Source organism: Camellia sinensis, chromosome 6 (assembly GCF_055761805.1).
Source record: "Camellia sinensis isolate YWXY chromosome 6, ASM5576180v1, whole genome shotgun sequence".
NCBI lineage: Eukaryota > Viridiplantae > Streptophyta > Magnoliopsida > Ericales > Theaceae > Camellia > Camellia sinensis.
The window spans coordinates 149,507,582-149,525,019 of NC_138966.1; the positions used below are offsets into that span (position 1 = coordinate 149,507,582).

General features: G+C 34.1%; 1 protein-coding gene across 1 annotated transcript; it reads right to left on the reverse strand.

Annotated features, from left to right (window-relative positions):
* Positions 1–294: 294 nt before the first annotated feature.
* On the reverse strand, positions 295–1,323 carry LOC145792427 (uncharacterized). The gene is made up of 2 exons (XM_082873138.1): positions 1,137–1,323; positions 295–1,049 (listed from the first exon to the last, which is right to left on the reverse strand). Exons 1-2 carry the CDS (start codon positions 1,206–1,208, stop codon positions 324–326), a joined length of 798 nt encoding a protein of 265 aa, XP_082729264.1. The 5' UTR covers positions 1,209–1,323; the 3' UTR covers positions 295–323.
* Positions 1,324–17,438: the final 16,115 nt, after the last annotated feature.

Genomic DNA, 17,438 nt, shown 5'->3' on the forward strand with positions numbered 1-17,438 from the left:
CTGGAATAAACCAACACTTGTTACTCTTCAGCCGAAGTAAGTGTAAGGCTGAAGGGTGGTTGGCTGGAATAAACCAACTCTTGTTACTCTTCAGCCGAAGTAAGTGTAAGGCTGAAGAGTGGTTGGCTGGATTAAACCAACACTTAATACTCCTCAGCCGAAGTAATTATGTCGGCTAAGGAGTGGTTGGCTGGTAAGTATAGTTTAACCAACCAAAATGCAAGCATACACACAATAACTGGAATAAGAGAAGTAAAATTTTCATTCGAAAACACCATCCTTGCAAGGGGGCTTAGTTCGGTTACAAAGAAAAGAGTACAAATTTAAGAGAAAAGTTCATCTATCTCGGCATCAAAGGAAGCATCAGTGTCAGCTGGAAGACCGGTTTCTGGCGGCAGGACTCCTTCAGTCACAACAGTGGTATCGACCGGAGCCACAGTTTCATTTGGCTGTTCAATAGTCAGATCTTCCACCCTGGACTCGGGCCGATCTATCTGATCCACATTCACAACCGAAGTATCCCCAGGGGCAGAGTCTTCATCAGAATCTTCATCATCTGAGCCCTCAAGGAACTGCTGTTGCATGGCCGTGGCATATTCCATCAAGGAGTTAGGTATGAAATAGGCTGGAGGGTTGAAAACCTCGGTCTGAGGATCATGACCGAGCTTCTCAACGGCTCCCCTCCAGCCGCACTTAAAGAAAAGATCCTTGGCGGCATTACATTGTTGGGCGTAAGCGTCCTCTGCTCTCTTGAAGCCCTGCTGGTCAGCCTGTTTTACCTTCTCCTTTATTTCGGCATCCTTCTTTCTCTCAAGTTTTAGCAACTCGCGCAAGTACTTGTCCTTCAGCACAATGGCAGTCTTTTGCTTTTCGGCCTCGGCCGAACTAACCATTCCGGTCAAACGACCGACCTCACCTCGGAGTTCGGCCATTTCCTTTCTGGCCAACTCTAGTTCGGCCGATTTCGCCTCTGCCTCGGCCGCCGCTTGCCTTGTCACTTTCCTCAGCTCCAGTACTCTCCTGTGGGTGATTTGGTTCTTTTGAATGGCCTGACAAAGCAAACAACTTCCCTTTAACCGAAGAAAGAGTTAAAAAGAAAAAGAAACATAAACAGAAAAGCAACCGAAGTCACTAACCAGAATCATGGACTTAGTAGCAGACCGGATGGACTTCAGCTCGGTGGTTAACTGTTTTTGGTGATGTTCCATGTCTTTGGGCAGACACACGCTCTTGGCCAGGTTGATGGCCAACAGGTGGTCTTTCTCAGCAACGACCGAGTCTGTGTCTAGAATGTCTCGGTCGTTGAAGGTTAATTTCGGTGCCCAGCAGTCGATGGTTCGGTCGGAAGACTCCGGTTGGGGGCTCGGTGGTAAGCTCGGCCGAATAGGAGTTTCTTCATCAATCAAAACCCGTTCGGGTTCGGAAGTTCGGGCACGTTTGGTTCGACGGGAAGAGGATGGCTGTTGGGAAGGAAGGGCGACAACAGCAGGCTGCGGTTGGCTGGAAGGCGCCACTTCGGGCCTAGCTGTTTCGGTGAGAAGGGCCCTGACTCTACTCCTTTTCGCCATCTCTTCTTCTGCGGATAAAGGGACAAGTCTTATCTCGGGCAGAGTTGGGTCCGGTTCCGGTGCCTCTTCAAGAAGGAAGTCAGTCACCTTTGCTTTTCGTCGACCGCTGTAACGGTAGGTCGGTTCGAAATTTAGAAGCTTGGCCCAATCCCTTTCTTTAACCCGAAAAGCGGCTCGCAAGACTCCGAGGTTAGGATAGCTATACAGGGAATGGAGATGGGCAAAATCTGCAAAAAAGAGAGAAGTATTAGTTCGGCTAACAGACTAAACAACCGAGATAACTTACAAAGCAGAAGACCGAAGTAGAATTACCAGGCTCTCCCATTTTCCAATTTATAGGTCGGCCAGGAATTTGAGCTTGAAAATCCTCAAAGTTCCCAGAGACCCAAAAGAAATCGTCATCGTTAAGATCTTTGTCCGGAGTGTGCTTGATTATTTTCTCTCGGCGGCGGCGAATTCTAAGGTAGTAGACCCACCCAGCATTCTTTGAGCCGATAGAGTATTGGTGAAAGATCTCGGCTAGACCAAGATTCAGTCCGGTTTGGTGGTTTAATGCGGCTATCCCCATGATAATACGGTACGTATTGGTGGATAGTTGGGTGGGACATAACCGAGTCTGTCTAAGAAATTCGCAGATTAGCGGTTGGACAGGAAACCGTAGTCCGGTCTCTATTATGGATTGAAGGGTAAAAGGCACAAAGCCTTCATTGTTCCAGGGGGTAGCATCTTTTTTGGCCAGCGCCAGATGGACATCATCAGGAATCTGGTAATCTTGCCTAAATTCGGCCAGGCCACCAGGGGTTTCGACTAAATATCTATACTTACCCATTTATTGTATAATTTATGAATAAATTATTTCGGTACCAAAACTAGGCTCAGTAGCTCGGTTGAGCACACGCGGGAGTGCCTGGGCAACCTAAGTCTGCAAAGTAGAAAACAAAGGGGTTAAGCACAGATCGTTGGACCGCGCTACAAATTATAAGCAAGATTTACAAATCCTACTTCGGCTTAGTGGGCTGGTTCTACCTCGGCTCTTCAGAATGTTTGTTAGCTCGGTTTGGAGCAGTTTAGACCGGTTTAACGTCTAGGGGCAGCTTTCTGAGTTCGGTCTAAAAAACTAAGAAAGCTGGTTTAGTCCCAAGGCCTAAATCGGTTGCGATGTGAGGAAAGTTACTCCGGCTGAGCCCCTAGGGGCGGCTTTCTGAGTTCGGTTTCAGAACTAAGAAAGCCGGCTTGGCCCCAAGGTCTTAGCTCGGTTGGAGACCGAAGTACCTAGTTCGGTATATGCAAGCTTGTTCGGTAATCTTATCTTGGCTAGAGTGGTTCAGAGGAAACTACTGATATTCCTACAAGTTCTAGTTCGGTTATGTTCAGAATCTATCCACATACATAACACAAACAGTTTTCTAGTCCGGTTGCTAGGTGATTTTGGATCTAAGATTCCTACAAAATAGTTCATACACATACAAGTTCGACTGGTTTCTTCATAGAAAGTACAAAAGCAGAGCAGATAAATGGAAGAAATGTTTCGCAAAAGCATACGAAAACTAGATATACAGTTGCACAAAACGAATGTAAAAGCAAAAACATGAAGGGAAAATGGATTTGCTTACCAGAATTAAATAAGGAAGGACTGAAGATGAAGACTGTCGCAGTAAAGAAAGAGCACGAGCAGCAAGAACACAGAGAGAGAAGATGGAGAAATGGCAAAAGTGAGGGGACCCTAGCCTCAGGGATTGATTTTGTTAGAAAGCCCAAAATTTGGGCGGGACTGTTCAAATTTCACGAAGTACGAAAGACGGCGTGACAGCCGTCCTTAGCCAACCAAAACATGCCACGTGTCATAAGAATGGGAAGCGTTACAGACATTATGATTGAAGAGACGTTTTTGACCGGACAAAACATGGCCAGGAGTAAAATTAGCTCGGCTTAAAACTCAAGAGTTTTTAGCTCGGCTGGAGAGGCTAAAGTATTTTTTAGCTCGGCTGGAAAAGCTTAAAACGACACTAGCTCGGCCAGTGTACTGGTAATCCCAATCATGCTATGCAGATGGAATTAAGGGGCAATTGAGAGGGTAATTTTTGGGAAAAATTGGGCCGAGCTGCAAGTTGGGCTTTGAGGCCCAAAACGCGAAGGACTAAGTAAGAAGGCCGTAAAGGATACTCCGGCCCAGAGAGCAATGTTACTCCGGCTGGGAGAAGTAAATGTTACTTCGGCTCATGGATGTAAAGCTACTCCGGCCTTGGGAAGACAAAGTTACTTCGGCCCAAGAAAGAGTAAAACTACTCCGGTCTGGAGGCAACTCACAGTTAGGCCGATCTCAGAGTTAGTCCGGTCGTGACTTACAATGGTTAGGTCGGTCAGAACTTGTTACTTGGAAGTCTGATCTAAGCGCATCAAGGTTGAACAGGGCAGCCGAAGTAAAGGTTTGGAGGAGAGGACCGAGCTAAGGATAGTTCGGCCTTCTGTGACTCGATATAGCCAAGTTTACTTCGGTCGAAAGGAAGTTCGGCCGTAAAGAAAACCATCCCACTTGGTTTGAGCAGTGGGGGAGGGTGTAAAAGGATAAGCATTATCCTTAAGAGATTGAATCCTAGGAGGACTCTGTATGGAGAAATACAAGTCCTACTAGGATTGTGCCATATGAAACTTATAAAAGCTCACAAGCATCACCTTGGAGGAGGTAATTGAACACAATCTTTCTGAGAACTTAGAGCTTTGTCTATTTGTCAAGTTTTCTGACTTAGGCATCGGAGAGGTTTCCGGCACACACCCGCCGGCTAGCTCACGTTTGTGTTTTCAGGTGACAAAGCGACGTCGTACGGAGGAGCGTGGACTTGGTCAACAGGATTATACGAGGAGAATTATTTCCTCCCCGTACACTTATGATTTAGGTTGGAGAAGGTCCGAATCCATTGAGGATATGGTTATTGCTTTGATTTTTTTTTAAATATTCAACAATTGATTAGAATATTAATAATGTGTCTAATTTATTATATTGAACATGGGTAATGAAATATAATATAATTTGTATATAATTTTATATATATAATGATGGGTTTTATTATATTTATTAATTAAAAGTCAAATTGCTCATTATTATGATTCATTTACAAAAGTGGCATTGCTACCTTAAATTATGTACAAATATCATTTTCATTAAGGATTTGATATTCCTCTCAACTTGTTAAAGACCTGCTCAACTTTTTTATTCACTAGATAAATTTCTTTTAACAACTGTCTAAATATATTAACCTCTTAGAATTATAAAAATAAAAAATAAAAAATAAAAAATAAAAAATAAGAATACTATTAAAAAAAGAAATCCTCAAACCCACACACTCAATTGTTTTGTGATACATCACTCAATTTATTAAATAAATAGGAAATCATTTTAGACATCATTTGAAAGAGGTAATGCTCTTTAAACCGTGCATACTATCTCATTTGTTACGGGGAGATATTTTCTACCAAACAAATAACTAACTAAATAAATAAATAGAAAAGAAATCAAGACAATCATACTTTGGATAAGCAATATGAGATCTGGTAGGAAAATTAAGTTTGTATTTTAATCTTTGATTTGAATAGTGATTTGTAGAAAATAAAAAGGAAAAAAAGTGACAAAAAATTATTTTATAGGACAAATTACACTCAATAGTTTCTGTATTTTGTCACTTATTGCAATTTAGTCCTTGTAATTATAATTGCATCAATTTTGTTCTTAAATCTTTTACATTGCATCAATTTAGTCCAATTAAAAACGCGCTTTCATAAATTGGACTTAAGGGGTTGGTGTTCAATTTGAAATAATTTATTTCCTTTTGAATGAATCATTTTGCCTTTAATTTCTTAACAAATATTAAATTGATACAATTAAAACTGTAAGAAATAAATTGACACAAAACACAAATTATAAAGATCACGAGTGTAATTTACCCTAATTTATATATTTGTCTATTTTACTTTCCTCTTTTTCTCTCTTTCTCCCCACAATTTCTACACAAAAACAACTAATAATTGATTTGTTTTATTTTTTAATTGTTTTGATAATTTCCGATTTCATTTAAATAAATAAATTTGTTTTTGAGTAATTTAGAAGTTTTTACGTAAAGTTCATACTTTTTTTTTGAACAGCAAAAAAAAAATCCGTATTATTGAAATTAATAAAGATGAACAATATAAAATACATCAAATAGAAAAGTGTCAAAAATGTCATTGTTGTATGTCTAACGATGAAATTAAACATTTAATTATGAATTACTATCTTTTTGGAATTAATTTTTTTGTCTAAAAAATTACATATTTTTTTCCATGAAATTTTCTATCTCTAAAAGTGAGTTTATTAGTAACGTTTTCAAAATTTTGTCATTAAAGATCATTTTTTTTTACGATTGGGATGGCTCACTGCAGGAAATTCAGCTTTTAGCGGCGTTTAAAAAACGCTGCTATAGGTATAAAAAACGCCATTAATTCTTTTTGTAACGCCTAGAACCAAGTGTCGAAGATGCGGCCGTCGCTATAACATTGGGGCGCTTTAAAAACGTCGTTAAATGGTTATAGACAGCGTTTTAAAAAACGCCGCTAAATGTGTTGTAATTTTTAGTGACGTTTCAAAAACGTCATCATAGCTTTTTTTGGATTTTAAAAATATAGCTGTTGACTGTATAGTGGCATTTTCAAAAACGCCATTATATCTTTATTTTTTTAATTATTTTTTTGAAATTGTGCTAATTCTATGTGGTTGAACCAAAAAAATACCTGTAATAAAATTAAAAAATAGCACTAACATGAAACGATAACACTTCCATTCCCATTCAAATGAACATTTGTCAAAAGATAAACCGATTAATATAAAAAGTTGTCAAGTAGCAAATACAATATTGATTCACTTTCCCATTAAATTTAATATACAATTACCATTAACTACAAATTAAAATATTCACAAATCATGTTTTAACATTCGCCAAAAAATAACAGGAAAAACATCAATTTAATTTAATTTAATGTCTTGTCCTTGTTACTAAATTCACTGAATCTAGCTGATATGGCATAGAATCTGTAATCTTCACTAGTCTGGATGCCTACATCAAAACATGGAAGCCAAATTAGGTAAAGCGCATAAATCAATAATAGTAGAAGTGTTACAGCTATAAAACATAAGATCTATATTACAACTCACGGTCTATTGAAGAAGGTTTTGTACCTGGAAGAACAATTTAAATAAATCAGTCATTTCTAAGACTTTGAAATTGCAGAAAAAGAATGAAAGAACTAACGTTACATTCCTAAAATGGAGACCAAATATGGATGAAATGAAACCTGCAGATACTTGCGGGATGCCACATTTAATGAAACTCAGGATACCATCGCTCAACATTCAATGCAATTGAAATAGTTTAACTCCATAAAATTCATACAAAAATTAGAAAACAAAAGAAAAATATAGAATCCAGCACCAGCATTATGCAAATAATTTTATGCTAGAATAATCTTTCAAATAGTTTATACAATCCGAATAATACAATATTAATTTGATTGTTCATTAAAAGGGGAAATATTATCTTGGGGTGAGGTCAATTCTGCGCAAAGAAACACTTCCTCGCACAGATAAAAACTCCACAACTAGCGAAAAAAAATAAAATCAAACTGGAAGAATTTGAATACAAGTTTGAGCATTTAAGTGATTTACCCCTTATGATCTGCTGCAAAAATCGTAGGCCTCCCAATAATCGGTGCATCCTGCTAGAGTGAATTAAGTCAGAGAACCTGTTGCCTTTGAAAATAAAGCACTATGGTAGTTGATCATCATTTAACAAAAGCATGTGTTTTCGAATGAAAATCTCATATCTAAAAGGATATTGTTTCGAATGAAAATTTTTAATGAGAAAAGACTATATATTTTCGAATGAGAAATTTCAAATCTCAAACAAATATTTTTGAATGAGAAATTTCAAATCATAAACATATTTTTTGAATGAGAAATCTCAGATCTGAAACATATGTTTTTGAATAAGAAATTTCAAATCTCAAACATATTTTTGAATGGGAAATCTCAGATCTCAAACATATATTTTTGAATGAGAAAACTCAGATCTGAAATCTTAAACATATGTAAACCCTAGGAGAAGAATCGACGGAACGAAGAGCTTGAGAGAGAGAGAGAGGGAGAGAGAGAGGGAGAGAGAGAGAGAGGGAGAGAGAGAGAATACGAAACTGAGATTGTAGACGGTGTCCTCACCTTAGTCAACAATACAGATGGTGCTGGCGGTGGAGCTTTGAAATCGAGAGAGAGAGAGAGAGAGAGAGAACTTCGAAGTCGAAATCATTGTGAGATTGGATTTGAGATGAAACCGAGTTGAAGAAGGTTGAATCGTAATCTCTGAGACTGAAGGGTTTAAAGAGAGAGCGAGCGATTGAGTGAGTGAGTGAGTGAGAGATTTGAGGGATTGACTTCTCTAAGACTATGAATGTTTCCCAGATTCAAAATGAGGGCGCAGAGAGAGAGAGAAGGGTTCTGATTCTCACAGAGCTAAAGAGAGGGGGAAGAATATTATTGTAACACATGAAGGCGTTTAAAAAACGACTTCTATTCCTTAAACGGTACCGTTTTAATCAAAATAAAATGCGACGTTTATAAAACGTCGTTAAAGGTTATAAGCAGTGGTGTTTAAAAAAACGTTACTAAATAAACGCCGCTAAATTCTATATTTCTTGTAGTGGCTAGCTTTTTGGTGACCTCTTTTATGACAAGAATTGATCTACTAAATTTTTTTAAAAACAAAATTTCATTTTTTAAAAATGAAAAAAATTTAATATTGATTATTCATATTTGATCGAGGGCTAATGTATTAAAAAAATAAATAAATAAAATTAAGGTGAGCAACTAAAATAAAATGTGATCATCATTTCCCTAATTTAAATGTGATACTTTTGAATTTTTTTGACTTCTACACGCCGTTTATACAGTACTTTTAGAAGATTTCTCCTTTGAAGCTGGCTTATCAAGTTGGCAGGGGGCAGCCTTTTCATTTTTGTATTTATTCGACGATAATGTTTTCTGATTGGCCTTGATTAATTTAAAAAGAAAAAGAATATATAATTGAAATTTAAAAATAAAAATAAAAAAAGCTAAAAATAAAATAAAATATTTAATTGTTTTGATTTTTTTCTTTTATGAATTTTTTTTTTTTTTTTTTTTTTTTTTTTTTTGTCTGTCTAGTCAAGTAAACCTAAAATCTTAAAGCTTTTCGTGGAAAACAAGTTCACTAAAAATGGAAAAAAAAAAACTTTAAAAAAAACATCAAAAAACTAAAACCGAACCTACTTAATTAAATGGAATGAGTTTGGAATATGAAATTGAATGCCCATTTCATTGAAATACCCATTCTTATGTTTGGTTCAGTAAAAAAAAAAAAAAAAAAAAAAATTGAAAATGGCAAATGCAATAATTGTTAACCAATTTAAGAAAATCGCCATTTCATTAGAGGCCAATGAATAGTCATTCTATTCTTATCTAAATTCAATTTTTTTTTTTGGTGAATAATCTAAAATAATTTTAGCCAACCAACACTACCTAAAGGTGTTATTTTTTTATTCTCGTTTATTTTCTTTCACCTTTGACATAAAGGTTTGTAAGGAAAATATTTTGAAACAGTATTTGAAAACATAAAATTTATAAATAAAATTTTATCATAATGATATAACAATGATATTTTGAAAAGAATAAATAACTTTGATTAGTCTTTTAATTTGAAATGAATAGATAGTGATTATCATTCTGTAAAAAAAATTATATATAATTATTTTTATTTGTATATCATTACTTAGGTGCCGTTTGGTAACACTTACGTTTTCAGTTTTCAATTTATATTTACAAAAATTTAAAAAACTCAAATAAAAACTTGTTTAGTAAATTTTTTATTTATAAATCAGTGATCTCAGTTTATAAATTTGGCCAAAAAATGTAAACTCAAAAAATGTACTTCAGTTTTGAGTTTTGAGTTTTTTTTTTTTTACCACCCAACACTAGCCACCACCTGTCACCATTTTCCACCACCGTCTTTCGCCACCACCACCCACCCCCCACCACCACCTGCCACCACCACTCACCATCCACCTGCCACTACCACCCACCCACCACCCACCACCCACCACCACCCACCCACTCGCCATCACCACCCACCCCCGCCACCACCACCACCACCTGCCACCCATCCGTCACTACCATCCATCCGCCCGCCACTTACTCGCCACCACTCACCAGTCACCTGCCACCACCAGCCACCTGCCACCCAGCCGCCACCACCACCCACCACTACCATCCATCCGTCCGCCACCTACTCGCTACCACCCACCTGCCACACCATCCACCACCTGCCACACCATCCACCACCTGCCACCACCAGCCACTACCACCCACTATCCACCACCACCACCACCACCACCACCACCATCACCCACCACCCACCTGCCACCACCACCTGCCACCACCCACCATCCACTACCACCACCACCATCACCCACCACCCACCTGTCACCACAACCCACCTGCCACCACCACCACCACCTACTCGCTACCATCCACCATCCGCCACCGTCAACCATCCACCGCCACCACCACCACCCACCTGCCACCACCATCCACGCATCCGTCACTACTTTCCACCACCGTTTTCCGCCACCACCACCACCACCACCGACCCACCCGCCCGCCACTTGCCACCACTTTCCACCACCGTCTTCTGCCACCATCACCCACCATCTGCCACCATTTTCCACCACCGTCTTCCGCCGCCACCACTCGTCACCACCCACCACCACTTGCCATTTCTCACTCTTTTTTATATTTTAAATTTTTTTTAAACATTTTGTCTAAACCAAACGCGTTTGTAGTTTATGTTTTTCTAAAAATAAATAAAAATCAGTTTATAAAATTTTTGTAAATATAAACTGAAAACGTAAACGTTACCAAACAGGCCCTTAATTTTTAACAGAGTGTTGCAGGCCATCAAAAACAAACATTTGTAATATTTTTCTACGTCATTAGGACATTATAGTAATTAAAATTTATTTTGAGTGTAGAACTAAGTACAATGAGTGGTAATTACTTTTTATGCGACATTTATTTATAAATCTCTCTTCATCTACTTATATTCACTTAATCCAAATTATTTTTTTATATTCTAATAAATTTTATAGATGATATAATTAACAAAATACCTCTAATAATAATATTCAGATTGACAGTGTAAATGTTCCGTAATGTGAACATTCATACCGTAAAATATGAATGTTCACATCACCAAGTTACTAAACGTTCAAAGAATATTTGTAAATTTGAAATTGTCCATAAAATACCTTAAATAAGAGAATTAGAATTTAATAGATCAAATGTCCAAATAATAGGACTTATTAGAATATAAGAATATGTTATGGATTAATTGAGATAAATGTACTTAAAAAAAAAGATTTCCTAATAAATCTCTCCCTACTTTATTCACAAATTTATTCCAAAAAAATAAATAAATTGTGTATTGTAGAATTTGCCTATTTGGTGATGATTTGTCTAATTTGGTTGATTAAAACTCATCTATATAATTTTCTTATAATATAAAAAACTAATGTAAAATTTTTATTTATTTATAAGAAACCTAGAATATAAAACACACAATAAAGAGGAACTTTCTCTAAAATTTTATTAATTCTCTAAAACTCAGTAGTGGCTTACAACCTTGTTAATAATAGTAGAATAGTATACGAGAAGGAAACAACAAACTAAGGCTCGGTTTGTTTTGGGAGATAGAATGGAGGGGATTGATAGTGAGAGGATTAATAGTGAGGGGATTGTTAGTGAGGGAATTAATAGTGAGGAATTATTAAATTATTTTTATATAAAATAATAAAACAAATAAAAAAATATAAAAAATTAAACATTATATTTAAAAAAAAATTTCAATATATAAAAAATAAAAAAATTTCTAATCCCCTCACTATTTTCTAATACCATCTCTACCTCCTCCTTACCAATCCCCCTTCAAGGGTATTAGCAATACCAAGTGACTAATAGTCCCAAGGCTTTTTCTGCAAACAAACAGAGACTTTAATAATACCTTGGTATTACTAGTCCCAATACCCTCCCTATAACCCAAAACAAACGGGGCCTAAGGGTTGGTTTGGGATGTTCTAAAAAAATGTATTTTTTGACTTATTGGTTTATATGGGTTGGGTTTGGGTTGGGTTTGATGTGATATGTTAGAGAGGTGATATGATTTAAATAAGATGATGTGACTTAAATAGGATAGTGACTTTTTAACTTTTTATATTATTTAATAGATGTCAAACTTGGCCAATTTCCTTATTAAAAATGATTTAAAAAAAGAAAGATATAAAATGACCAACAATGACGACTGTGAGTAGATACTAGAACCTAGTAAAAACATGACAAAAACAAAGTTGGTCGACACTTCTGCACAAAGTTTTGTTGAGAGAAAACTCTATTACAAAAGGCAAATACATTGAAATTGACGGCTTAAATGATGGAATTATGAAGAAAGGTTAATTATCAATAAGTTTTAATAATTGGGTTTTATTTTTATCAAGTCATATTAAACATAAGTTCTAATAAAATAATTACTAAAAATAATTTTCTCTGACAATTTTTTTGCATGTTGTTAAAACTTGATAATTAGTAATTTTTTTTGTCATGATTTTTATACATTGTCACTAAAATTTAAAATTAATGACGTTTTTCTGTGATAAAATTTTCAAACTATCGCTAAAAGTTAAACATTAGTGACTTTTTTTGTGACGATTTTTTTAAACTGTCGCTAAACCTTATTATTAATAGCATTTTTTTTGTGACAAGAATTTCAAACTATCGCTAAAAATTAATAATTAGTGACATTTTTTAATAGTATTTGATGAAAAACATTATTAATTTTCATAAGACCTATTGGATAAGAAGTGATCTACATGCAGTTGCGGAACCAAGAAATTAAGTTAGAGGAGGCATTATTAATTATAATTTTTTATTTAAAAAAAATCATGATCAACATTAAGAAAATAATAATTTTATGAGCTAAATTTAAGTATAAAAAATTAAATATTCATTATTAATAGGAACAAATTAAAATTCTATAATAGTGTATAATAGCTTGGTGAGGGATGGCGATGTAAGTTTGCAATTTTAACATAAAAAATTATGTATCGAAATTCCTAATTTTAGAAAATAAAAACATATCATTTATAGCACATATTATTATAAAATCTATTTAATTTTTATTTGAATGAAAAATATTAAAGAGATGACATTGCTTATAAATAATGTATTTTGAATGAAAATTATTAAACAGTTGTAGAATACCATATAGCATTGTCTACGTGATGCTCAAAGTATGAAAAATTACAAATCATACTAAATAGTCTGTCAACTGCCTGAAAATAATAAGTTTATTACACCCAATCTATAAGATTTTTTGTTATACTATTGATTTAAACTATTACATAAACAATATCACATAGTGTTCTTAAAGTATCAAATAACTACTCATTTTGTATATGACAACAACACACACACCCCAAAAAAAATAAAAAAATAAATAAAAACTGAGGGGCCCGTAATCCCTCTGGTCCTTTTTTCCTTCCGCCTCCGTCTACACGTAAATCCCCCTTAATTGAACATGAGTTTAAGTCACAACAAAATAGTATATTTAACTTATTAAGTCGTTTCAAATCCAATATATCCCTTTCAACACAAATATGACAATGGGATGCATAGAAGCATGTGTGAGTCATGACCAACGCTCTATGTATTTTATTAATAATTTACCAACAAATTATTTTTCCTAATGCTTTACGTAGATATTTTTATTATACTAATTCTTGCTAATCAAGAATATCTTCTATATATATATAAAAGAATAATTCTTACTAGTCAAGAATATCTAAAAAGAAAAATATTATTAATTATTGTAAAACAAGAAATACATTAAATAAAATAGGAAACAAAAAACTTCTAGCATGTGCTATACTAAATCAAAATTTTCCTAATAAACTACTAATTATGTTTAGAGAATTTGCGGCCTTTTCTAAAATAATGGCCTAAAGCAATCGATTCAATCACTTTAGTCTTAGCCGGCCAACCAATGCACCTCAACTCACAAGCAATAAATAAATAAATTATTTTTCTTGCTTGTTTCTTCATCAAGAAATCACTTTCACTATTGCAGGTCTATTTATTTATTTATTTTTAATAACTTTGATATTCAGTCATTGGATCGCCTAATTTAGAAGACCAATCCTATCCTCCACTATTGCAGAAGTATTATTGTCACCTCACAAGAAATTCATGCATCACTATTTTTTCAATTACAGCAACATATAAAAGGTTTAGGGATCAAATTTTTTTGTCCCAATAAAGAGATTTTTTTTTGTTGCAAAATTGGAGATCAATTTCTTTCATTGCAATGATATATAGTCACTAAAAAATCATCCAAAAAAGTTTTAAGAAAATGATTTTTACTTATAAAATTTTGAAAATGTCGCTAATAAATGACAAATAATTTGATGTCAAAAGATTTATTTTTTGAGACAAATTTTGGTCCAAAAATATAGTAATTTGTCACTAATGTCCAATTTCGTCACTAAAAGTATAACAATGACTTTTTTGACAACTAAAATATTTCGTCTCTAAAAAGTGATTTTATCTTTAAAATCTTAATTTGTTGTAGTGAATGGTCATGGCAGTGGACAGTGACAGAGGCAAGTAAGGATTTGCCCCCCTTTAATTTTTGAAAAATTACACTTTTGCCTTTAGTAAAAAAAAATAATTCAATTTTATTCATTCAAATATGATATTAAATTTTTAAATCACTATTTTCTTTACAGTTTCTCTTCAAAAAAACTTGTTTAATATATTACTATGTGTCACCAATTTTTTTATATTAGAGAAATATTATATGTTGCTGATCTTTTTGTTATATCACCTCTTATATGAATACTTGTAATTAGTTCCTTTGTTTAGAGATACTTATTACACAATTAACAACAACTAATAATATATTATTATGTAATTCAATGATTCAAAACTGTAAAATAAAAAATAATAATAAAAAAAGAAGAAGTGATATATAGGAGTATCTTAGTATTATTTATTCACCTTCTCTCTCATTTCCCCCCCCCCTATATATATATTCCTATCTACATCTCTTTTGTGTGTACAACTAAATATAATTTCATTTTTATATTTTATGCGACATGTGATTATTTTTCAAACTATGTGATTATCATACATTAAATCAAATTAAAAACAAAAAATGGTTAAGATCAGTTAACTCAAGCTTATATTTAAATATAACATTTGCATTACAGTGCTTTTTATTTCTACTATCAAATAAAAATTAGGTTAACTTTGATTGTAATTTTTGTTAAGATTTCAACTCAATGGTGTCTCCTCTAAGCCAAAATTCTACCTCCGCCACCGGCAATAGAGATTATTATCCATGATTTATAATGAGGTTTCAATAAAGACCCATATTAAATCTATAGAAAATGTTAGAGATCCTCCAATTGTTACCAAATGTTGCAGACCCCAAAATAATATGGGTGTGAAATTTACATGGATATGAGTTCCACAGTCATATGAGTGTTTGGTAAAAAAATTTGCAAATTTTTTTGTATATCTAGCATTACTTTAAATCTATTCACTACAAATTTTCTTTGCTAATCAAAATAAATAAATAAATAAATAAAAATGAGGAATGGACTTCGGTTCTATTTTGTGATTGATTTTTGCGTCACATTTTAGTTGTAAAAATATAGTTTGGTCAAAGAAAAACCTAAAAGGGTTCTGAAGTCAAGGGCACGTGATGGGTTCATTAGAAAAACACAGCTGGAGATGCAAGAAAACAAATAGTAATCATAATAATAATGGAAAATTTAAAATAACGTGTACGAGAGACATTGTATAGAGTGTTGAGATATGTCAAAACAAACAAGTTACACGACGACAAAGGTGCAACAAGTTTGTGATGCAAGGAAGCCAATTATGTTTTCAGCAGTGATTTAGATCCTTTCAAACTTTAATTTCTATCACCTCACACACATGTGGCGGGTGGTTATTGGAAGAGAAGAAAAAAAAGAAAAAGAAAAAGAAAAAAAAATGACCAATCAAAAAGAAAGGGGGTCAAAGGGGGTGGGGGAAAGGGGGTCCCAATCTTTATTCTTATGTTTTATATTTCTCAACATTGTACAAATCTAGCTTTATTATGTTTGATATGTGTTGGAATAATTTTCTGTGTAAATAAAATAAATTGAAATTAAATCAAACAAAATAAAATAAAAAACTTACAGAATTTATTTTGTCGAACCAAATAAAAAATAAAAGACCAAGTTGAGTGTGTGACATTCTATCCTTAAGACAGATTCACTCCGCTACGGTGCTTATGGTGATGTGGCGTCTATCTCTCAAGATACAATGATCTTCACAAATTTGTAGTAGCACTCCAAACAAATTTGTTCAACGAACTAGAACCTTGTGTTCTCTACTCTCTTTAAAATTAATTCTAAAAACTAATATAAAGAATAATGCAAAACCAATAAAATCTGGACAGCAAAAGAGACAATTTCAGATTGTTTTCGGACCCCCAAACCTACTGGAACATGGCTGTATTTATAGGCAAAAATATCATACCTGAACAGGTGCTAAATTGAATGAACAGGTGCAAAACTGGATTGAACAGATACAGGTTTAAATTCAAACAGATTTGAACACTGTTTGAATCTGTAACTGCTGGTAGTTTTCAGCAGTTAAAAACCTGTTAAACAATTTGAAAACTGAATAGATTTGAACCTGTATCTGAACAGATACAATTGCTGTTATGAAATTGAATCTATCCGAAATATATAACAGATTGAAAACTGTTTCGACAGTTTTGAATCTGTCCGGCAGTTTAAAAATCTGTCCAGAATTGCAACTGTAGTGGAATATGAAAGAGACACAAATTTGGACAAAAAAATTTGAATTCAAATTTAAATTTGGAATTAAATTCCCGCAATAATTTTTGAAAAAATTCAAAAGAATTTTTTCTAAAAAATTAATATTATAACCGATCCGACCCACAACCGGCATGGCTCAGCTTAGCTCGGATGGACTGCGACCCGCGCGTGTGGTTGTTTGAGCTAAGGTTCACTTTGTTCATAACTTCTTCCTTCTACAAACTTGGGATGCTCTTTGGGGCCCAACCCAAGTGTTGTAGTCTAGAGCTTATATACACAAAAAGCTCTTTTAAAGTTTCAATGTGGGACAACCCATTAAAAGGAAACTCACATTTAAATATTTAAATGTCCATTCCACGAACCCGAAAACGACGTCATCTTTCCATTCACTCATAAATGGTTTTGTCGAACCGTCTTTCATCGTGTGACTTGCCATGCAGCGAGCAACACTTTACCTCTTCGGATTCACCCCAAAAGACGTTTAGGGCCCACTCAATTTTGGGCTCAAAGTTGACCCAAAATATGCCTATTTTAAACTATTTTTCCAACAATTTGCATAGGGTGTGAATGCACGGGTTAATTTGGTTCAAGTTAGCATTAAACTCAGAATTAAATTAATAACGATTGGTTCTAATTTTTTGACCCATTACCAAATCAGTTCTCTATTGGAATTGAAACAAATCAATTCAATGTAACTTAGGTTGGTTCGGACTATAGTAAAAATAAATTAATAATTCATTTAAAAACAACATAGCTTCCATTTCAATCTTGCATCACTATAAATTATTATTATTATTTTAAATTTAACAATAAACAAGCATTAAATATTCTAACATAACAAAAAGAAAAACAAACGACTGTTTCAAATTTTAA

Excerpts from the sequence above, each read along its gene's own strand:
- LOC145792427 (XM_082873138.1), bottom strand. The coding sequence starts at position 1,208 with ATGGAACATCACCAAAAACAGTTAACCACCGAGCTGAAGTCCATCCGG. Across the intron at positions 1,050-1,136 it reads CTACTAAGTCCATGATTCTG|GCCATTCAAAAGAACCAAAT; the intron begins GTTAGTGACTTC and ends TTGCTTTGTCAG.